The sequence below is a fragment of the Cyprinodon tularosa genome, unplaced genomic scaffold (assembly GCF_016077235.1).
Source record: "Cyprinodon tularosa strain WSP-4 unplaced genomic scaffold, ASM1607723v1 ctg385, whole genome shotgun sequence".
NCBI lineage: Eukaryota > Metazoa > Chordata > Actinopteri > Cyprinodontiformes > Cyprinodontidae > Cyprinodon > Cyprinodon tularosa.
Window position 1 is genome coordinate 1,415,286 of NW_024039102.1, and position 23,153 is coordinate 1,438,438.

Here is a 23,153-nt window from a genome sequence, read left to right on the forward strand (position 1 = left end):
GGTTTAAGATATTGTACTACAAGTTTTATTGTGCTTATACTTTGTAAATGAGGACTCATTTAAGAAAGGAGATTTCTTCAGTAAGAGTTACGCTTTAGGAATATTAAGATAATTTACAATTTCCTTCATATGAAACTGAACATTTAAAACCTGTTTTTTTTTTAATATTTTGCAAGGCAGTGTCGAAAAAAACTGTAATTTCTGTTTATTCACAATAACTATAGATTCCCTGTCAATCCAGCAGGGGGCAACAGTTTGTCCGTGATACCTCCAAAACGCCGAGAGAGGAAGCTGTAATCTCGCGGTACTTTGGTCCTTTGTGTTGAGACGACCGTCTCCAGTGAAGCTCCAGGCAATAAACTCCGCTTATAAACCATCCGAGCTATCGGTCGTACCTAAACCGAACCAGTCCACTGCTGTGGACATTTTCTACTCCACCTGTGCCTCCTATTCAGGTGAGATCTGTCAATCATATTAGCCGTTAGCTCCCGCCGTTAGCATGTTAGCAGCATGCTAGCTCCGCATGCTCCATTGGAGTCCTATAACCTGCTTGCGCCAGATTCGTCCCGGTCCGTTTTGGTTTGGTTCGGAAATCACGATCAGTAGCGCGGGGATTGTATCAACACCTGTCTTCTAACTGGAACTGATGCTGTTTAGAGCCCGATGACACCGTTTTATGTCAGACGGTGGCCCGCTTAAAATCAGTAGGGAGGGGGAGGGTAACTGTGGGTAACTTAATGATGAGGTAAATCTAATTAGATCAATTGGTCAAATTAATGAACACAAAACGTCTTTTTATTCTTGTTGCGGAGGTCTATTAATGGCATAAGATCAAAGTGTTCTGAAACCCTTTGATCCCGTCACTAACCAATCAGCTTCCCTTTTCAGACCCTATTAATCGCCCGGACCTGTTTCCATGGCAGTGAGACGAGGACACATCAGGTACCTGAAGGTGAGGTCTCAGCTGATGGTATCTCTTTAACGTTTCCTTGGTGAAAGGAAATGTTCCTTCAGGTGTATTTCTAAATCCAGGGGTGCAGATACCAAAATCCTCTCTAGCTTTTCCATCCCAAGTTAGGCCCTCATTGTTATTTAGTGCAAAGATGGACAATTAACTAAGTCATCATCTCTCAGTGGCAAAGAGCAAACCTTTAATGTTTGTTGATGAAGGACTGGGTCAATATCCATCAGTCTCCCACTGGTTGGTAGCAGCTCCATGCAGGATGTCCAGGGGATGCATTGACTCCCTATGAAGCACAGTTTGCTGCTGCTGTTATGAATATACAAACCGTAAACGACTAAAAAGCTGCAGAAATATGTGTGATGTAAACGCCAAAAGAAAAATGCTGCATGTTGCAGAAATGAGATGCAAACCTGCAGGTTAATGTTAAATGAATTGAAAAAACACCTAAAAATGCAAAAAAACAAACAAACAAAAAAAAACATACTTTCGCTAAAAAACAGAACCTTTAATCACAAACAAAATGCTGTAATCACAGAAATAAAATCTGCAAATGGTTTAAAAAAAAAAAAAAAGAAGCCATAAGCTCTACTGAATTGTTTCAGACCGGTAGAGGGAGAAAAAAATACCTGCCATATCTGACCCAACTCACCATGCAAATAGAAATTCAAGCTTTAGTGCAGGAAAAATAAAGTAGACGAAGGAAGGAGAGGTTTATTATCTTCCCTTTTCAAACATTTGGACTGACGGTATTACTGAATAAAAGCATAGTTTTGAATAGTAATATCAGGACTCTGGTTTGATATGGTTTGTTCTTTTTTCCGACTCCCTCTAGTGGTCTGGAGCACTTGCCTTTTGTGGAGCAAGTTTGCTGGGGGTTTTTTTTCTTTACTGTCTCGTCATTTTCTTTCGGTGGTTGCAGGTTTTTTTTTTTTTTTTTTTTTTTTTTTGCAGTTTTTATTTTATATTTGTTGTTTTGCGATTGTGTGTTTTGGTGTTTGCATCACACATGTTTTTTGCAACTCATTTCATCATTAGATGCGCGTTTGCACCTGTCCGCCACCGTATCTCAGCTCCTTTGACCGCGTTGTTCTTGAAGGCCAACAAGTCTGGTTCAGTTTAATAAGCAAAATATTTTTAGGAAACGCATCAGTGCATTATTCAGCCTGAAATATATATGTGTCACCAATATACAAGTAAGGGCTGACGGTTATTTTAACCGTCGACCCGTCTAGACATTCTTTTTTATGATCTCAATGTTTAAATAATTTTATTAATAAAAACTTTGACACCTTTCTAAGTATAAGTCTTAATGTTTTAATACTTATTGGGACTTTAAGTGGCCAGGAGGCTGAGTATTAAAGAATGGGAAAGGTTGATCCATAATATTGAAATTTCAAACATTCATAAAAATACTAGCTTTTTTACCTCGCCATACAATTTCCATGAATGACTCTGCATAGCAATGTGATGAACCTAAACGTCTGTCGTCTTTTTCTGCGTCTGTAAGCCCTGATTAGACTATCGTTTGTCGTATCCACTTCCCAAAAGCCGACTGTCAAGGAAATTCACCAAAGGCTGCCTTCTGCACCTGACTCTCCGCAAACAACGAAATATCATACATATAACCAAACTTCCTGAATGTCAGAGGCGCAGCCATGTTGATTTGCTCTAGAAGTGTAGTACCGTAGATCGTCACTAGGAGGCGATGAGCCTTGGTAATGTGGTGTGTGTAAACGGTTGAGTAACCAAGATCAGTTAAGCTCGGTCCGAACTCGGCATGGATCGGTTTTCAGAGGGTAGTGTAAATTGGGTTTAACACACATGTTGAGTTGCTTGCATCGCTAATCAGTGCACTCCGGCTATACTGCCCTCTGCAGCTGCCTTAGTGAACTGCATGTGATTTAAACTTCCATTGAGACGCTTCTAGATTTTAAATAATCCTTTGATGCGTAAAAGTTTGCTTTAACAATGTTTGTAGCTCCAATACTAATGAGCTGAGTACGGGTCATCATGAACCACTTCCTCATCCTGATAAAACCAACCCCTGTGTATGTTTTTGTGTGTTCAGGTGTGTGAGGTCCAGCCGACGCAGGGTGAAGGCAGAGACGCTTCCTCCAAAGGAGCAGCTGCAAAGGTAATGCTGCTTTTTGATCGGATGCTTTGTTCTTAGACTGCCTTTTTTATCGGCTGTTCGTTATCGTTACCCGACTGTTTCTCACCTGTGGCGGGATCAGGAGCTGTACGATAACGGCTTCACCGAAGCAATGATGGAGGAGGACGACGACTCTCGGACCAACCTGATCGTGAACTACCTGCCGCAGAGCATGAGTCAGGACGAGCTGCGCAGCCTCTTTAGCAGCGTGGGAGAGGTGGAGTCGGCCAAACTGATCCGCGACAAATCGGCAGGTAACCACGGCGACGCAGGTACTCATAGGGCTGGGGTACTCTTGGGGTAAATGTTTAAATGTTTCATTGCGATCAAATTAAAACATCTGATTCATTAATATAATCTTAATGATGTTAGATATAAATTTCAAAATTTTAGATTTTTTAATTTTATAAAGGAACCCGGCTTTATGTCGGAGTGTCAAACTCCAACTCTCCAGGTCAGGTGTCCTATAACTTTTAAGACGTGTTTCTGCTTCCACACCTGAATCAAACTGCTGAATTGGCTCCTCGGTGTGACGCCGGGTTCTGTTTAGTACCCGATTATTTGACGCTGATGTGTTGAAGCAGAGAAACGTCTATAAGGTGCAGGTTGTCGTACCTGGGGGACTGGAGTTTGGCATCTGTGTTCTCTGTGAAAAACGCATCAGAATTAATCTTTGATGACCCTGATTTGAAAGCTTCAGGAGGAACAGTCAGCCTTTGCATTTGACACCGCTCTGACCCGGCTGGTTCTGGGTCTCTGGTTGTAGTTGTTGCGGTTTTTAGTTTTTGTTGGGTTTTTTTACTCAAATGATTTTTATTTTTTTGTCCTTGTTGTTTTTAGTTTTGGAAAACTTTTTTCTATTTGACTGTGATTTTTTTTTTCATGCATATATTGAATCTAAATTTATTTCTGAAATATTTCTAAACTGTAATTTTATTTATTTTAATTACTGGATGATTTTTTTTTTTTTTTTTTTACCTGATGAAGCTGTAATTTTTAATATTTTTGATGACGTTCAGACGGGTTCTCAGCGAGTCCTTTGGCCGAACCCGGTCCTCTGTTTTTCTTTTAAAAGGTTTTTTGTCATTGTTTTTTCAGCTGATGTTAAAAGAAAGAAAATTCAGTAATATTTAAAGAAATGTTTTTGTTCTGAACAAATGGAGAAAACGGAGCAATATTTTAATTTTTATCTGAACCAAACTGGTTTTAAATGAAGGGTTTTGGGAGTTTGAGGTGTAAGGAACCATTTAAACATTATTTTATTTGTTTAGATTAGAGTTCTTCACCTCGCTGTCCTCCATGTTCCAGACCTTTCTCTGCCCCAGAACACCCGGAGAAAAAAACATGCAAGACAAAGGGCCCAGAGAACCAGGATTTATGGCCCCTATTTTAAAGACAAGAACATAAGATGCTAATTTTTAGCTTGGAGGAGTTTTGTAATTGCATATCTGAAAGGGCGTTTAATATAAACAGATATTTTGGTTTGATAACAAATGTTTTAATGAGATAACTTTGTAAAATATTGACCAAAGCAGAAGTGATCACCTTTAATAGGAAACAACTTTATTTTGACGCAGCTTGAATAGATAAGTTTATTCCACTTTGGCGGACAGGAAGTTGAGCTCAAAGTCAGATTAACCTGCTCATCTCATCTAAAGTCTAAATAATATAGATTTAAGTCTGAATGGATTTTCATAAATTAACTTTTTTGGCCTGAAAGCATCGAACTGCAGTCAGGACATTTATTCTGTTTAAATTTCTACAAACATTTTTATTGTTAACTCTGGTCCAAGGCTGTTGATGTTGATTATTTGTGGATTAGTTTATTTGTTTAACCAACCTTGAAATAAACTTAAACTTAAAAAATAAAACTAAATTCAGTTTTCTTTCAATTGAATAAGATAAAATAGTATTCACAATTATTTTAATTGACATCCATTGCAGATAAAACACGTTTAATAGGAAAATTGATAATGCAAATGGTAAATTAATCTGATTGTTTCAGTCCCACTCTGGTCTAAAATAGCTGTCTCTTTATCTATGGTTTGAGTGATACAATTTAAACAGAATCATTAACAAATCAAACAAAACATTAATGATGGTGTAAATATATGAGTTTAATGATATCCTTTCACCGTAACCATAGACTGGCCAGACGTATGTCTGTCTTGGGTGTTCCTACCATCTTCCTGTGTTGTCATAGTAACTGAAGCCTTCCTGGACCAAGCAAGGGTAGAGAAGATTTTTAAAAGTAGCTCCTTTGGACCAATCAGCTGTTAGGATTTTAGAAAGGAAAAACCCTTTTAACTCTTTGGCATCGTTGATTTTATGCGCTGAGGCCCGTTTTCTTGGTTTGCTCAGAACTTCTTTTGTTTTTGTTGTGTTATGGACCTGGTTGTTATTTCTTCTGTCAGTTTTTGAACACTGTTTCTTTCAGAATGTGATGGCTGTAACAGAGAGTTTTGCTGTTATTTTGTTGTTTTCCTTTGTGTTTCTCTAGGCCACAGTTTAGGTTACGGCTTTGTTAACTTTGTTAACCATAGTGATGCAGAGAGGGCTATCAGTACCCTCAATGGCCTGAGGCTACAGTCTAAAACTATCAAGGTAACGCGCCACAGGTGCTCTTTGATTTTTTCCTCTTTCAACTGATAGATGTGTTATGTTTCCTGGACAGTAGGGGGCGCTCTCAGCTGCAGCGTCTGAAGAACGGAGGTATTTTGTTTGCTGCTCTGACGCTCGTTGGCACTGAATCTGTCTCTTTTCTCCAGTTCAGTGAGACGATGCGTCAAGACTTTAGTTTGAAAAATGGATGCTTTTATTTTGGAAAACTACACAAATACATGTTATTTTTTTCTAAATTCTGATAAATGTTAAATTTATTTTTACTGTTTATTTAAAATATCCTGTCTTTTATTTGGACACTGAATGTAACTTTTTTTTGTTTGTTTTTTTTTTTTTTTCAATATTTTCTGTATTTTATTTTATTTTAAACTTTTATTTTGTGAAGAAGAGGAGCTGAAATCTTCCTCTCTCCTCCCTGCAGGTGTCGTTTGCTCGCCCGAGTTCTGACACCATCAAAGACGCCAACCTGTACATCAGCGGTCTCCCCAGAACGCTGAGTCAGCAAGACCTGGAGGACATGTTCTCCTCCTTTGGACGCATCATCAACTCCAGGGTCTTGGTGGACCAGGCGTCAGGTGAGGTCACATGACCAGTGGTTTTGCACTTCAGATCAAGTATGGCCGACTTTCTGGCTTTCAGGGCGTTCAAATTAAAACGTTTCCTACTCAGAGTTCAGAAATTCTGACCAGTTATTGATTATTTCAGTTATCAACTAGTTATCGATGAATTAATCTAACATTGTCTGACCTTATCAATTGACTAAGGATTAACGGCGATTTTTTAAAAACCTGAATTTTCTCTGGATTTTTCCATAATGACTGTTTTTTTTTCAATATGCTGAATTAAAAGAAATTGTTCATCATTATATTTAAAGTTTATTGTCACATTTGTATTAAATACTGATCAAAAACAAAATTATATTGCTTTACACTCACTAGCTTAGACATGTATGAGATAAAGAAAACGGGAACCTTTTAGTTTGCTGGTATCTGCTCCAACCTGTTCAGTCCAATGGACCATTATGTGGATCCCTATCAGCTTTTCCATCGAACTCGCTCCACCGTTTTGGCTCTCCTTTAAAAGAACTGCTGTCTTCTGATTGGCTGCTCAGGTCTCTCTCGGGGAGTGGCGTTCATCCGCTACGATAAGAAAGCGGAGGCTGAGGACGCCGTGAAGCACCTGAACGGACACGTCCCACCCGGTGGATCTGAGCCAATCACGGTGAAGTTTGCTGCCAACCCCAATCAGGGCCGAAACTCCATGATGATGTCACAGACGTACCACGGCCAATCGCGACGCTTCGGGGGCCCAGTCCATCATCAGGCGCAGAGATTCCGGTGAGTAATAAGATAAATTTTTTAACTCTGCTGAGATGGCGTGCTCTGATTTTAACGACCTAACCTCTCATTGGTCCAGCTATTCTGATGATTTGGTTTCTTTGTGTTTGCTTCCAGGTTTTCTCCAATGACTGCTGACCACATGGGGGCCGGGGGCGGAGCCTCTGGGAGCCCATCGTCTGGTTGGTGCCTGTTTATCTATAACCTGAGCCAGGACGCAGACGAAGGAATGCTGTGGCAGATGTTTGGGCCTTTTGGCGCTGTCGTCAACGTGAAAGTCATCCGAGATTTCAACACCAACAAGTGCAAAGGCTTCGGTTTCGTTACCATGGCGAACTACGAGGAGGCCGCCATGGCCATCCACAGCCTAAACGGATATCAGCTGGGAGACAAAGTCCTTCAGGTGTCCTTCAAGACCAATAAAGGACATAAGTAGGCAGGAGGCTGCAGTGGGCGGGGCTAAAGATCACATGTAGTTCCTCTTTTTTGTTTTTTTTTCTATTAGCATGCAGATTTTTTTTTTTTTTTTAGATGTGAAACTCACTTTTAGTCAATTCTATGGACTTGGAGACAATGTTGGACCCAAAGGGTACTGGGAGTTGTGGGACATTCAGATCCGAAGTTTTTCAGTCCCTGCAACCTCACTGGAAGCTGCGGCACTGAAACTTGAAAATGTTGTCAGAGGTGGATGAAATGTTTGAGTATCAGCCTCCATGTTTGCTTTGTTTTTTTTTTTTTTGTTTTTTTTATCAGTTTTTATGTGAAGCAGTTTCCGCCCTGCAGACTCCAGCAGTCAGTAAATGAATCATTCATGTTTATCTGATGTGTTCTGGAAACTGAAGTCAAATAAAAACACCATCAAAGCTCAGAGGTTTCTGATGAGGTTCTGACTTCATGTCGGCTCTAAAAACAAACTGAACAGCAGGCTTTTAGCTAGCCATGCGTACAGCCGTACATTGTACGGCCTTTAATTTAAAAAGGACAAATTGTACGCCCTGTTTTTCCTGTCGGAAATTTCACTCAAATGTCAAAATTTGCAGATCCGGGCTTCACCGGGCCGCCATCTTCAATTCCCCTTCTAGTCTCCTGTAATTTCGCACGAAGCTCACATCTTGTCCGGGTATATGTCAGATACGTTGGTGTGACACAGTGCAGAGCGGCGCTGTTATTGGTGTGATATCTAATATCCCTCCACACACTGCTTGCAAACAGGTAAGCTTGAAACTTAAAAATTTTACAAAAACTCATTGAATGCCTGATAACAACTATAGGATTATTTTGGAGGTTTTTTTGTTCTTTGGAAAAATATTATCCGTTAGAGATGGGTTCATGAGGTGTCATGATGCGTTTCAGCACACTTGCAAACCATTGATTGAGTGTAGATACTGTCACTGAACACTGACACCTGCTGGACATTTAAAATTCCTACAGCCTCTTTGACAGACTAAATTGACACCGATTTGATGACCTGTAATATGATTTAAGCCAATTTTTTGCTGTAATGTATGATTTCATATCTATAATTTGAATAGAAATATGTTTGATATTTTTTAGATCCAATCCATAGATGTGAACATACAACAGGAAAATTTAAGGGAAAATTTAAATAAGGATGTTTGCGGACTAGGATTTAATTTCTTTACAACATAACTGATAAGGAGTTTGTGAATTTGGTGAAATATAAGAGAGAAAAAAAAAAAGGGAGAACCACAACTCCAACTTCTTCAAGAGCAATGGGGTAAAAAATGTGACGTACATAAAATTTTGTTAAATATTAACAACAATGAATTAGTAATCACTGATTTTAAACTAGAATTACTTGGAATCTCCAGCAATATTAATTTAAAGTAAGATATTAATTTAGAATTCTTATTTTCTTTCATATTGTTCATTCATTATATGCTCTAGCTACATTTTTTGTTTGTTTGAAAGAATTTAATTCCATCTCTAAACAGTTAGCAATTCTAAGACCAGCAGGGATTATAAGCCAAATTAGCCACCCCTAAATGACAATTGTTCCCTACCACCAAGGACAATTGTCATTTAACCCTACGAAGCTCGTGCCGTGCAAAGCCTGAAGTTGTGGTCCACCAAAGTTTACACCCTTTGAGACATTACTAGCTAAAAGCCTGCTGAATAGGTTCATCGCTTTATTTCCATTGGTTTCATATTTCCTACTTGGTGTGATGTTGACTGTTTATCCAATAATAAATCTGTTCATGTAAAGGATGCTGTGATGACTTTCTGTCCAATTAAATCTGCTTGTCAGGCAGATTCGGTATTAACCAGAGGATTATTTCATAAAAATTCCTCAAAAAAGGCAGACCTGGATCCTTTGTAATTAGTCTGGGTTTTTACAGATTCAAATGCATCATTAATCAGTCTGCAAAGAAACCTTTCAGAAATCTGTCTTAATATATTATTAGAGGTTAAACACTATCGCTTTCAGATGGTGCGGTTAACGGTTGTCTTACTTGGGTTCCTGCACATATGAGCTAATGTAGGAAATGAAATGGTTGACAAGAAAGTAGAAGAATTAACCCTTTAAGGGGGAATCCGTGAAATACTTTGAAATTCAAAATGTCAAGCAAATAGTGTTATTGGAATCCAGGACAAGACCTTATTACTTTTCTAACATTCAAAAAATATGGATATTTTGATGGCAAAAACTAATCTCAGTGTAATAAAACGCCAACTTGCCCCGATATATTCAGAAAAAAAATTGTCTTTCTATAAGAAATTCATGAAAATGCTTTGAGAGCTAAAGAAACACTTTTTTTTTCTTTTTTCTTTTTTTTTAGTCCAACATAACCTTAAAGGAATTAATGCTGATACTGGCACTTACATTTTTTTGTTTATAAACCTAAATATAATTGTTAACTAGGCTTATTAATTTTTTAACTTTGCTTTTTTAATTTTTCAGTTAGCTTTTTACATTTTCTTTTTGGGACTTGTTAACTTTTTTCCCCCCAACTTAATTTAAAGTAGGTTATATATTATTCAAGGGCTCATCTAATTGGTCAAACTGCAAAATAAGATGTCCAGCCATGTAGCACAATCTTTGCTGAATGGCTGGATATAGATCTAGTGCTTCTAGACCTCACTGAGGGACGGGGCTCTATCTGTAAGGGATGTTTAAGTGATCAAAAATGGTGAGTTGCCCAATAAAGGGTTAAAAAACGAGTCACAGGGTTATTAATCAGTAAACTGGAGGTTAAGAGCATTTTCAAAGGGAAAAATAAAGAGAAATTGAAGATATGAAAAGAAGATGGTTCTATAAAGGGTGAGGTTGGAGAAATTAGAAGAAATATTGGAAGAAACAGAATTCAGGACAGGATGACTAGATTAAGGTTGGTTCTGGCAGGACATAATTCACTATTATTGACAAAACATGAGAAATGTTGTGAATTTAAAACAACAAAGTAGTAGTAATGTAAAACTGTAGGAAACACCAGAGGCAAAGAACAGAACTAACAAGGAGTCTTGAACAGGAAAAGGTGTAACTTGTTTTAAAAAAAGTACGTTTGATGAGAAAAAATTTGTAATTGGTTTGGGGAAGATAATATAGTTTACCGGTGGGTGGCAGTAATGCACCAAACTGTTGTTTACTAACCCGCCATTACAACTCAAGAAGAAGAACGTTTAACCATTTGATAGAGATGAAATAATTCTAATTTTTTTCATCCATACGTAGAGGAAGGATTTGGATTTAACTAAATATTTTAATGTCTGTGATTAAAAAATATATTTTCATTTTTTAGAGAATGATTCAGCTCCTATGGAAAGCGACTAAAAAAAATAATCCATCTTTATAATCTTCAAAGAGGACGGGGAGATTCTTCATTAGGTCCACTGCTCGGTATCAACTCAAATAATCCAGGTAGGTTAATCTGTCTGAATGAAAACAGATTAAGATATTTATTCTGAGGACCCGGAGACGGTGGAGGACAGATCAACGTCCTGGGCTAACAATTTGTGAGATTTCCAGCATTGTTTTGAATAGTGACTAAAAAAAACTAAAATAAAATTATTTTTAAAGAAAATGAACAGACTCTGTCCCTTAAAAATGTTGGCTAGTTTGTTGTGTCTGTATAATTTCTACATGTTTATCAATAGTGCTGGATAGCTTTTATTTTTTTTATCAAACCATATGGGGCTTCCATTAAAAACATCGATTATCTATTTAAACAGTGATTATCGATGACGTCATGGTGGTTCTCAACAGTTTTTGGCAGCCGCGCGCCCCCAATTACATAACATGTAGGCCTAGACCACCTGCATTAAATATTGTTTTAATAGGCTTCTTTTAATTATACTGTTTTTCAGTTATTATTAATTGTACATTGATAATGTTGTCATTATTGATAGGCAGCTGTCTGAATCTATCTATCTATCTATCTATCTATCTATCTATCTATCTATCTATCTATCTATCTATATTTATTTATATATATATATATATATATATATATATATATATATATATATATATATATATATATATATATATATATATATATATAGATAGATAGATAGATAGATAGATAGATAGATAGATAGATGTATACATATATATCCATATCCATGTAAGCTTTCCCTGCCAGCATTGTACACCCTGCAGTTATGTGCTGGATTGTCTCAGGGGCCTCTATGCACAGTCTGCACCTGCGGTCTTGTCTGGTGTGGTAGATCTGGGCCTCTATTGCTCTGATGTTTAAGGCGTGCTCCTGTGCAGCCATGATGAGTATATATATATCTCCTAAAGTGCCTTATCGATTACACCTGGACAATAAGAACATTTATGCACACATGGTGTTTGTTGACTTCAGCTCAACATTCAACACTATCATTCCGGCTAATTTAATTGCCAGACTTCATGACCTGGGCATCAACACCTCCATGTGCAACTGGATTTTGGACTTTTTGACCAACAGACCCCACAATGTCCGATAAGGATCTAACTGCTCTACGTCCATTACACTCAACACTGGTGTACCACAGGGCTGTGTGCTAAGCCCGTTTCTCTACTCCCTCTTCATCCACAGCTGCAAGTCTGTGTACAACTCTAATTCCATCATGAAGTTTGCGGACGACACTGCGGTTATTGGTCTTATCCGCAACAACGATGAGACTGTCTATAGAGAGATCAAGCACCTGGCCACATGGTGCACTGAAAATAACCAGCTCCTCAATGCCACCAAAACGAAGGAGCTCACCACCATCCACGTCAATGGAACGGCTGTTAAGTGTGTCTCCAGTTTCAAGTTTCTGGGGATCCACATCTCAGCGGACATGTCCTGGTCAACCAACACCTCCTGCCTGGTTAAGAAGGCTCAACAGCACCTCATCTTCCTAATGATACTAAGGAAGAAACAGCTCTCCTCAAATATCCAGGAGACTTTTATCTCTTTTATGTGCAATAGAAAGCATCCTGACCAACTGTGCAACAGTGTGGTAAGGGAGCTGTTCTGTTGCAGAGCGCAAGGCACTGCAGCGGGTGGTGAAAACTGCCCAGCGCATCACTAGTACTCCACTCCTCACCATGGAGCACATCCAGAGGAAACGCTTCCTACATTGAGGTTGCGGCATCCTCAGGGGCTCTTCGCATCCAGCCCAGACATTGCTTTCTCTCCTGCCTTCCCGCAGGAATTTCAGGTGCCTCCGGACCAGTACCAGCAGACTAAAGAACAGCTTTTCCCCTGAGCTGTCTCTTTATTGAACTCTAATCGTCACTGATCCCACTCCAATCATATATTGATTACTCAACTCAACTCAACTCAACTCAACTTTATTGTCAAATGTGCTACATGAAACATACAACACAGATGAAATTTCCATCCCCTCAACCCCACGGTGCATAATAAAATATAAAAATATATATATATATATGTATTAAATGAGCCATAGCACTAAAATAAAAACCTAAGATATAAAATAAATATTAAAATATTAATATGTAAACAGTAGTGTGAATGGTGCAAATAGTGCATAGAGTAGCAGTCCAGGGGAGAGTGGTGGAAAGTAGTGGAGGATGGGGATATTGGGGGGTCAGGGAGGGGCGAAGGGGGGCAGGGCAGGGAGGGAATTGAGGGAATTGTTAAGTTAACATTGTTTTTGGACTGTAAAAAGTGAAAGGGATGAACATGGACTTCTGAAAAAGTGCAGGGGACATCTTCCCCGTTCCCCACCAAATTATGTCAGTGTTTTTTAAGTGGGCGTTGCTGGGTGCTGTTTAGCACCCTCACCGGTCATGCTAAGAAGGCCGGGTACCCTTTTTTAGCATAGCTTGGAACTAGAGGCTGGAACAAGAGTTAAGTCAAAGTCAAAAAGTCAAAAAGCCTTTATTGTCATTATATTCTGCAACGGATACAATGAGATTTTGGGATTTCCATATCAGCTACCGTAAAATAAAAAAAATAAAAAATGAAAAATAAAAAAAATATATATAAATATATAAAAAGGAAAAGGAAATGTAAACAGTACTGGCACAGATTGTGGGGTGGGTGGGGGGGAGGGGTAGTGCAAAACAGGTGTAAAGTGACCAACAGAGCAGGTCGGAGTTGAGGGCGGCAATGGCTTGGGGAATAATGCAAACCAGGTGAAAAGTGTCCGTCAGTGCAGGTCGGAGTTGAGGGCAGCAATGGCTTGGGGGGAGAAACTGTTCTTGAGTCTGTTTGTCCTGATCCTCATTTGCCTGTAGCGCCTTCCAGAGGGCAACAGATCAAACAGGGTGGAGCCAGGGTGGGAGCTGTCCTTGGAGATGGCCCTGGCTCTGCTGAGGCACCGGGTGGAGTAAATGTCTGTCAGGGAGGGGAGAGGGCGAACGGTAATCCTCTGCGCCGCCTTTATCACCCTCTGCAGCCTCTCTCTGTCGGCAGCGGTGGAGCTGCCGAACCATACTATGATGCAGTAGGTCAGCAAGCTCTCGACGGAGGAGCGGTAGAAGGCCAGCAGCAGATCGGAGGTAAGGTTATACCTTCTGAGGATTCTCAGAAAGTGTAACCTTTGCCGGGCCTTCTTGATGATGGTGGTGATGTTCTCTGACCAGGTGATGCGGTCAGAGATGTGGACGCCGAGGTATTTGACCCTGTGAACCCTCTCCACCTGCTCGCCGTTGATGGAGAGGGGAGCTGGCTCAGGGCTGTGCCTCCTGAAATCTATGATGAGCTCATTGGTTTTCTTGGTGTTCAGAGTCAGATTGTTCTCTGAGCGCCAATCAGCCAGCTTCAGGACCTCCTCTCTGTAGGCGGCCTCGTCGCCCCTGGAGATGAGGCCGACCACAGCGGTATCGTCGTACTTGATGATCCGGTTGTGTTTGTGGATCGGTCTACAATCGTGGGTGTAGAGGCAGAAGAGGAGGGGGCTCAGCACACAGCCCTGTGGGGAGCCGATGCTCAGCGTGCGGGTGGAGGAGAGGTGGGGGCCAACTCTCACATCCTGGGGTCGGTCGGTCAGGAAGTTGTTAATCCAGGCACATGTGAGAGGGGGGAGTCCAAGGGAGCCCAGTTTGATGATGAGTCTGTCCGGGAGGATGGTGTTAAAGGCCGAGCTGTAATCCACAAAGAGCATCCGGACGTAGCTCTGCTGCTGCTCCAGGTGGTTCACAGCAGAGTGGAGAGCTACGGCAACGGCATCCTCCGTTGAACGGTTGGCCCGGTATGCAAACTGTTGGGGGTCCAGGTGTGGGGGGAGACAGTCCTTGATGTGCTGAAGAACCAGCTTCTCAAAGCACCTCATGATTACCGGAGTGAGGGCCACTGGGCGGTAATCATTCAGGCTGGTAATGGCAGACGTCTTCGGCACCGGAATGATGGTGGAGGTTTTCAGGCGGGACGGAACGGTGGCTTGGGCCAAGGACAGGTTGAAGAGCCTGGTGAAGGTGGGGGCGAGCTCGCCCTGCGCATGCTTTTAGCACCTTGCCAGGGACTCCGTCTGGGCCTAGAGATTTCTCCCCAAATCAAAGGAGCAACGATGCAACATCCCTTCAGAGACTTCCCTTCAGTGGCTTTTCCTACTCTGGGACATGCCAGAGTAGGAAACAATGCTGACTTTCACTCAGAGGGGGCTTGATACTTGCAATTCTTGGTAAAACTTTTGAGTAGTTGTTCGAATACATTTAAATGTCTATTGCCATTTTCTCCCTATATCTGTAAAGACAATTGTTAATGTTCTAATTTTCTTCATTCCCTTAGGTCCTCGACAGCATCATGTCTCTAAGGACATTAGATGTTGTTCCTAACATTGGAAAACAAAGGAGCACAAAGGAGCAGAAAGAAATGGAACCAAATCAGACGACCGAAGTAAATAAAGAACCAGAGCTTCAATCAATCGAGGAAAAAAGGGTTGAACTCTGGATTTTTCAGGAAGAAGGGCTGCCTTTATTGAAGCAGGAGATCAGCACCTCTATAGTGACTCCTGGTTACAAGGAGGAACCAGAACCTGTACCAGTTAAGGTCGAACTGGAGGAACCAGAAGCTGTACAGATTAAAGAGGAAGAGAAGAGAATGGAACTGAATGAGATGAAAGAAGAACCAGAATCTAAACCAATTAGAAAGGAGCAGGTTGAACTGCAGTTCTCTCTGGATGAAGGGCTTCATTTAGTGAAGCTGGAGAACAACACCTCTATGGTGACTGCCGCTGACAAGGAATGGAGGATGGAGGCAAAGGAGGAACCAAAACCTGTAGGGATTAAAGTGGAAGAGATAGACATAGAACCAGCGCAGATGATTGACACAGAGAAGAAACCAGACCCTTTCCCAATGAAAGAACAAGCTAAACTCAATATCATCCAGAACAAAGTGCAACCTTTAGGGAATCAGGAGACCCAGCCCTTTATTCTGACTCCTGCCGTTGATCAGAACGACTACAGTGAACCAGAAACAATCAAGAATCATATGCTTAGTTTAACGCTCCCTCATATTCAACAAACCTTAACCATGGACACCAGAAATAACACTGCATCAGAGTCTTTTGTTTGTGAAACATGCAGTAGAGCTTTCTCCTTCAGTTGTAGTCTGGTTCGTCACATGAGAACTCACAGTGGTCAGAGGCCGTTTCCTTGTGAATTGTGTGAAAGGTCTTATTGCGACCGTAACACTTTGAATAATCACATGAGAACTCACACAGGTGAGAAGCCGTTTATTTGCAAAATGTGTAGTAAGTCTTTCACTAAGAGTAGTAGTTTGGTTTGTCACATGAGAACTCATAGCGGTGAGAAGCCGTTTGCCTGCAAAATGTGTGACAAATCTTTCAACAGAAAAAGTAATTTGGTGTATCACATGAAAACTCACTCTGACGATGAGCCCTTTGCCTGCAAAAAATGTAATAAATCTTTCAGTGAAGAAAGTATTTTGGTTTATCACTTGAAAACCCACTCTGGTGATGAGCCCTTTTCTTGTACAACGTGTGATAAATATTTCAGTAGACAAAGTAATTTGAATCGCCACATGAGAACTCACACAGGTGAGAAGCCTATCTCATGTAACACCTGTGGTAAAAAATGTCTAAAACCACAATCTTTGGAAAGGCATATCAGAACTCATAGAGGGGAGAAGCCGTATCTATGTTCAACCTGTGGTAAAGGCTTTAGTGACAGAAGTAATATGCAGAGACACATGAAAATTCACACAGGTGTAAAATCTTTCTCATGTGAAACCTGTGGAATGAAACTTTCCAGACCGCAGTATCTAAAGGCACACATCAGAACTCATTCAAAGAAGAAGCAGTAAACATGCTAAATTAGACAGATGAAAAGGCTTCTTCCTGTACCCTTTGTGGTACGTCATTTCCTGACAAAAGTCGACTCCCCAGTCTCAAGAGAACTCACACAGGTACTAAACCATAACCTTAACCGACTCTTGTGACTATTGTTTTATACGTCGTTTTATTTTGGCTTTTGAGCCTAATGCTTCATATTTGTAAGATGGGTAACTGGTACATTGTCACATTACTTGAAGTGTTTGGTTAATAAATTCTTCTTTTTTGAAGAGAATGTTATTTTCTTTATTCTGTGTCTAGGGCAGGTTGTTTGAGAGTCCCAGTGAACAATTTCCATCCATCTATGGCTCTATTATCCCACCCCTCACCATGCAGGTACTGATAAAACAATGTACGACTTTAGCTAGAGAAAAACTAGTAACTAATTTAAGCTTAAACCTATTATAAAAGCTTATAGGCTTAGTGTATTATTGTCAATATTGGTTTAGAAACAATAAGAATATAAAGAGAAAAATCAGTACATAGAAAATGAGTAACTGAAAACACTGTCAGGTGTAGCGGAAAAATATTCATATCCCATTCATTTTTGAAATAGGGATTTATATTTAGTTTCCCTTGTCTAACACATTTTAGAAAAACCTTTGATTGCAGATTTGTTTTTTTAAGGCTTTCTTTTCACGTTCTGGTTCATTTTGAAATGTTGGTAGATAGAATACTGCAGGTTTACATGAACAGAGTTTTCAAGCAAAATGCTACAATCTCAGAGTTGACAGAAGTTATTGTCTTTGGACCAGAGTCCTTAAAAAACATGCTGATTTTTTAGTCACTTCATCTAGATGGCATTGAAATGGCCTCTGATAATGGTAAAGTTTATAGTTCTAGTGCCTGAGTTTATGCTAAGCTATCTCTATTACTATGCTCTTATTGGCTTAGGCTGCTGGAGGACATGGGGACTACTTTTCATCATTCTTCTTCATTCTATCTCTATTCAATTCAGTTTATTTATATAGTGCCAATTCACAACACATGTCATCTCAAGGCACTTTACAGTTCACCAGATCATACAGTCAAACTGATTCAAAGTTTTCTATCTAAGGAAAACCAGTTGATTGCATCGACTCTATTATCCCATTCTGCAGTATTTGTTAGTTCAACCTCTATCTTTATGTTCTCTCTGGTTTTTCTCATCACAGTAGCTTCATCTGGCTTAGTTTTGTTTAGCAGTGACTCCATCCTAAAGAGATGCATCAGCTGGGCTGCCTCAATTACCAACTTTGGTCATAGATAATGGAGTAAGGCCTGGTTTTTAGTGTTTAGTCTTGTTTCACTTCAAGACATAGTTAATGACTGACCTTTTACTGTGCTTTGTTTCTTCCCTTTTGACATGAAAACAAGCTCAGAGCTAGTACGTATACCATTGCCCTCTCTAATGTTTAAAGTATTCCTGGATCAGCGCTTCCGTGTTCCTTTTGTGTGTCTGCTTCTGTCTTCTTGAACACGTCAGTCTTTGTAGAAGGCCATTCACACTGCAGGAGGTTTCTTCCTGTTAAACAGGAGTTTTCCCTCTCCCCTGTCGCTTGGTGTTAGAGATTGCTGAAGAGTCAATGATACAATGCAAGGAAATGTTTTCTGTTGCCACAAGTTGATCGAAGAGGATTGAATTCTGTAAAGTCATTAGCTGTGTTTCTATTAACCGAAATTTGAAATTTTATGGAACTTTTAAATTTTGAAAAAAAGATATGCATAGCTGTAGTAAACAGGAAGTAGAGGCTGCAATCTAGCATGGAGCACAGATCAGTAATGGAGGAAAGTTTTAATGAATTTGTTGCAATCATAGACATTTTTTTAAGTTAACATGTCAGATACTAATGGCAATGTTGCCACTAATAATAGGTAGATCTGGGAAGACAGCAAAAGCAGACACAGCTGCTCAGTCATGTAAGTAAAAGTTTGCTACATCAGAGCTGACTCAAAACAAGTGTTTACATCTCCCGTTTTGCACATCAACCCTTTTTCACAAATGGCAAAAAACAACTCAAGTGAGAGTAAAAACTTTTTGGTGGATTTAAGGGAGGTTATTTGAATTATGCCTTTTCCTTTAAGTTTTTTTGATGCAATACTTAAAAATGCACATTAGAAAAAGCAGATGGAAACACACCTATTGAATGGATGCAATCTGCTGGGTTTCCTTAGTTTGAAAGCTCTTGACCTATCTTTCTTTATAATCTGAAGGATTATCTCTGCCTTGAGATTACATATTTTGAATTGGCGCTTTATAACTAAACTAAACTGAAAGACTGAAATGAATATAAAATTTGTTTAATTTGAGGCTGTTTGTGTTCTTCCCTAAATCAATCTTTTCTGGTAGTTGTTACTCTTATTTAAATGATAAAACTGTGTTTAAGTTTGTTCAACTCAGGGATTTAGCCAAGTAAATATGTGTTCATCAAACAGGGTTAAATAACAGATTGTTGGAATGTAAAACATCAGAAAGTGTAGAATATATATTACTGCACTGTAGGAAACATTAGGATGAGACTAAAACCAAAGATAATTTTGGCAGGAAGGAAACTGAAGCTTCAAAGTTTATGAAGAATAAATGGAAAGGAAAGCTGTTGAGCATTATTCATAAATATAGAAACATATAACATATATTTTTTTCCAGTATAATTTTTTTCACTTATGATGTAAAGTGATCCCATCGAACATGAATCAGTCTACAAACGCATGAAATGAAAAGAGAATGGTAACATAATGAAGTTGGGGTTAAAACTAGCTTATATAGTAGACAATTGTATTATAGTTATTTAAAAATTTACATAGATGGTTCAAAAAATTCAAAGGAAATTGGGAATAGGGATATTCATTCCAGAGTTTAATATATGTATATGGAAAAGATTAACAGACCTTAAATATTTAATGTAAGAAAATATGGAAATATTAAAATTATGAATTATTATAATCCATGTTAAAATCTTGATAGTGATATATTTAGGGAGATAGCGGGGTAAATACATAGAAGAGAAATATGGTGTGGTGAATTTAATGCTCACAATAGTCTTTGGGGTAGCAGGAAGACAGATCAGAATGGTAACATTGTTGAAGAAATAATGGATGAAAGGTCATTAGTTTGTCTTAATAATGGAAAAGGTACAAGAGTAAATATACATAAAAATACAGTTTCATGTCTTGATATTACATTATTGTCTTGTTAGTTCATGCAAATGGGATGTCAACTGGGAGTCTACCATAGGGAGTGATCATTTTCCAGTAAGTACAATAATTGATGACAATATAAACAGGCAAGAAGATTTCGTATTAACAAGATAGTGCTTTAATAAAGCTTATTGGCAAAAATTTTAAATTAAGTGTGAGGAAACCAGTCATATGGTTACATTAAAAGGCAACATTGAAGAATGTGCAAGGATGATAACAGAACATATTTTAAATGCAGCAAGTTATAGCATACCGACAATAAAAAATAAAAGGTAAGAAAAATGTAGTTCCTTGGTGGAATGATGAATGTAGTAAAGTAGTTAAGGAGCGTAACAAGGCATTTAAAATATTACAGAAAAATCTAACAACCGAAAACCTTATTGAATATAAAAGGAAAAGAGCAATGGTTCGTAAAACTATTAAGGAAGCAAAAAAGAAAATATGGAGAGAATATTGTTCCTCAACAGGTTCAGAAATAAAATGACAGAATGTTTGGTCAATGTTTAGGAAAATGACGGGGAAAAGGAATGATGTTAAAATACCAGCCTTAGTTAGAGATCAGGAAATAGTAGTTTTAAATAAAGATAAGGCAGATTTATTAGGCGAGACATTTGCTGCAGTTCATAAAAATGTAAAAAAAAATGTATATCAACATTAGACATGAATATAACTATGAAAGAAATTAAAACAGTATTGAAAGGGACAGGATACTCAGCTCCAGGATCAATTATGCTATGCTATGTTTCAACAGATACCGGAAGTAACATTGAAATTAATATTAAATTTATTCAATAAAATATGGAAAGAAGGTTCAATACCAAATAGTTAGAAAAGGGAAACAATTTTACCGTTTAATAAACCAGGGAAAGATCCTATCAGTCCAAATGATTATAGACCAATAGCTTTAACTTCTCATTTAAGTAAATGGATGGAGAAAATAGTGGTCAGTAGATTAGGGTTTGTTCTTGAACATAAGAAATTAATTAATGGATACCAGTGTGGATTTAGAGCAGGGAGATCAACAATGGATGCATTAACTAGAGTCAGTAATGATATAGAGAAAGCGTTAAAAAAGAAGGAGATAATGATTGTAGTATTTTTTGATATAGAAAAAAGCATATGATTCATTATGGAGAGAAGGGTTACTTATAAAAATAAAGCAGATGGGAAGATGTCAAATTGGATAGCAAATTTTTTTATGGATAGAAAAATAAGGGTGAAGATTGGGAATGATTATTCAAAAGAATTTAATGTTGAAAATGGAATACCTCAAGGTAGTGTAATAAGTCCAATTTTATTTAATATCATAATTAATGATATTTTTTCAGATACTGATAAATGTAGTAAATCTGCATTATATGCAGATGATGGGGCCATATGGATGAGAGGAAAGAATATAAAACATTTAGTAGAAAATATTAATAAAGAAATTAATGAAGTAGAAAAATGGTCCTATGAATGGGGTTTTAAATTATCAGCAAACAAGTGTTTGTTTCGTGGTATTCACAAATAAGAGAAATATTGATATAGGAACAATAACATTATATGGACAGCCGCTGGAAAGGGTTGCAGAATTTAAATACCTAGGACTATGGTTAGATAGCTCTTATACATGGAAAATATATATAGATAACTTGGAAACTAAATCTAAGAAAGTTATAAATCTCCTTAAGCCTGTGGCTGGAAATAACTGGGGTGCAGATAGACAGTCATTATTAAACATATATAGGGCTCTCATGAGATCAGTAATAGATTATGGCAGTTTTATTTATGGAGCAGCAGCTAAAACAACATTACAAAGGATAGATACATTACAGAGTAGAGCTTTACGTATATGTACAGGAGCAGTGAAAACAACACCTATCAACACTCTTTTAGTCGAGACTGGAGAAACTCCACTGGAAATGAGAAGAATGAAATTAGGTTTAATATATTGGATGAAAATTAAAAGTAGTATGGATGAAAATGTAACTTCAACAATTCTACAAACTTGTTGGGAATATTCAAAGTTCCATAATAATGGATTTGCATGGGTTATAAGCAAATTGATTAAAGAGTTTGGATTGGAGGATAAGGAAATAGCACAGTTTAATCCAATTAGTGTTATTCCTCCATGGCTATTTCCTGAGATAAATGTAGACATGAGACTTATTAAAATGAAAAATGATTGGAATTTAAACGAAATAGGGATACAGACTGATATATATTTAAGAAACTCATATTATAATTACCTTAAAATATATTCAGATGGTTCTAAGAATTTAAAAGGGTGTGTGGGAATAGGCATATATGTACCAGAGTTCAAAATACAAATTTTAAAAGAATTTTAGATCAACTATCTGTTTTCACAGCAGAGATGGTGGCAGTTATACTGAGTTTCCAATGGATTGAGGAGGTCAGACCAGACAGGGTGGTGGTATGCACGGATTCCAACACAGTTTTAGAAAGTATTCAGGGAGAAGGAAATAATAGGAAAGATTTAGTATTAGAAATTCAGCACAGTTTATTTAGATTATACAGGAGTGGTATTGATATTTGGTTTTGTTGGGTTGCAGCACATGAAGGGGTAAAAGGAAATGAAAAGGCAGACAAATTAGCAAAAAAGGGCTTTAGAGGAGGCAATAACAATTACAATTCCTTTAGGGAAAGGGGAAGGAAAATCATTTATTAAGAAGAAAGAAATTGAAAAATGGCAAAAAAGGTGGAATGAAGATAAAAAAGAAGGAAGATTATATAAAGTACAAAAGTCAGTATTAAATTGAAATATTAATGAGAGAAACCGAAGGGAAGAAATAATAATGATCAGATTAAGAGTAGGTCATACTTATTTAAATGACAATTTATATTTAATAGGGAGGAAAAATAATGATAAATGTGAAGGATGTGGAGAGATAGAAAATGTAGAACACATATTGATGAACTGTAAAACATATGAACCTGAAAGGGAGAAACTGAGAAGAGTAGTTGAAAGGACAGGCCAAGAATGGAGTCTTAAAGGATTATTGGGAAAGGAAATATAAAGGATATTTATAGATTAAAGGGATAGTTCGGGATTTTTGACATGAATCTGTATGGCATCCCCATCACCAGTGTCATGCAATCACATTGACTTACCCCTGGCAGCGTCCTGTGAGCAGAGTTCTCG

The 23,153-nt window shown here is 38.3% G+C and overlaps 2 protein-coding genes across 3 annotated transcripts; both read left to right on the plus strand.

Moving 5' to 3' along the window:
• The first annotated feature begins 283 nt into the window (after positions 1-283).
• LOC119791224 (ELAV-like protein 1) lies at positions 284-9,301 on the plus strand. Of its 2 annotated transcripts, none has more exons than XM_038297207.1 (8): positions 284-455; positions 889-952; positions 3,033-3,098; positions 3,199-3,388; positions 5,617-5,720; positions 6,160-6,313; positions 6,850-7,075; positions 7,193-9,301. In XM_038297207.1, the coding sequence occupies exons 2-8, from the start codon at positions 917-919 to the stop codon at positions 7,509-7,511; spliced, it is 1,095 nt and encodes a 364-aa protein (XP_038153135.1). In that variant the 5' UTR covers positions 284-455; positions 889-916; the 3' UTR covers positions 7,512-9,301. The 2 variants fall into 2 exon arrangements, with proteins under 2 accessions (XP_038153135.1, XP_038153136.1); XM_038297208.1 differs by having other exon boundaries at positions 285-455; positions 3,199-3,370.
• A 1,071-nt stretch (positions 9,302-10,372) lies between these two features.
• On the plus strand, positions 10,373-17,061 carry LOC119791225 (zinc finger protein OZF-like). Its single transcript, XM_038297209.1, has 2 exons — positions 10,373-10,955; positions 15,268-17,061. The coding sequence occupies exon 2, from the start codon at positions 15,283-15,285 to the stop codon at positions 16,801-16,803; it is 1,521 nt and encodes a 506-aa protein (XP_038153137.1). The 5' UTR covers positions 10,373-10,955; positions 15,268-15,282; the 3' UTR covers positions 16,804-17,061.
• Positions 17,062-23,153: the final 6,092 nt, after the last annotated feature.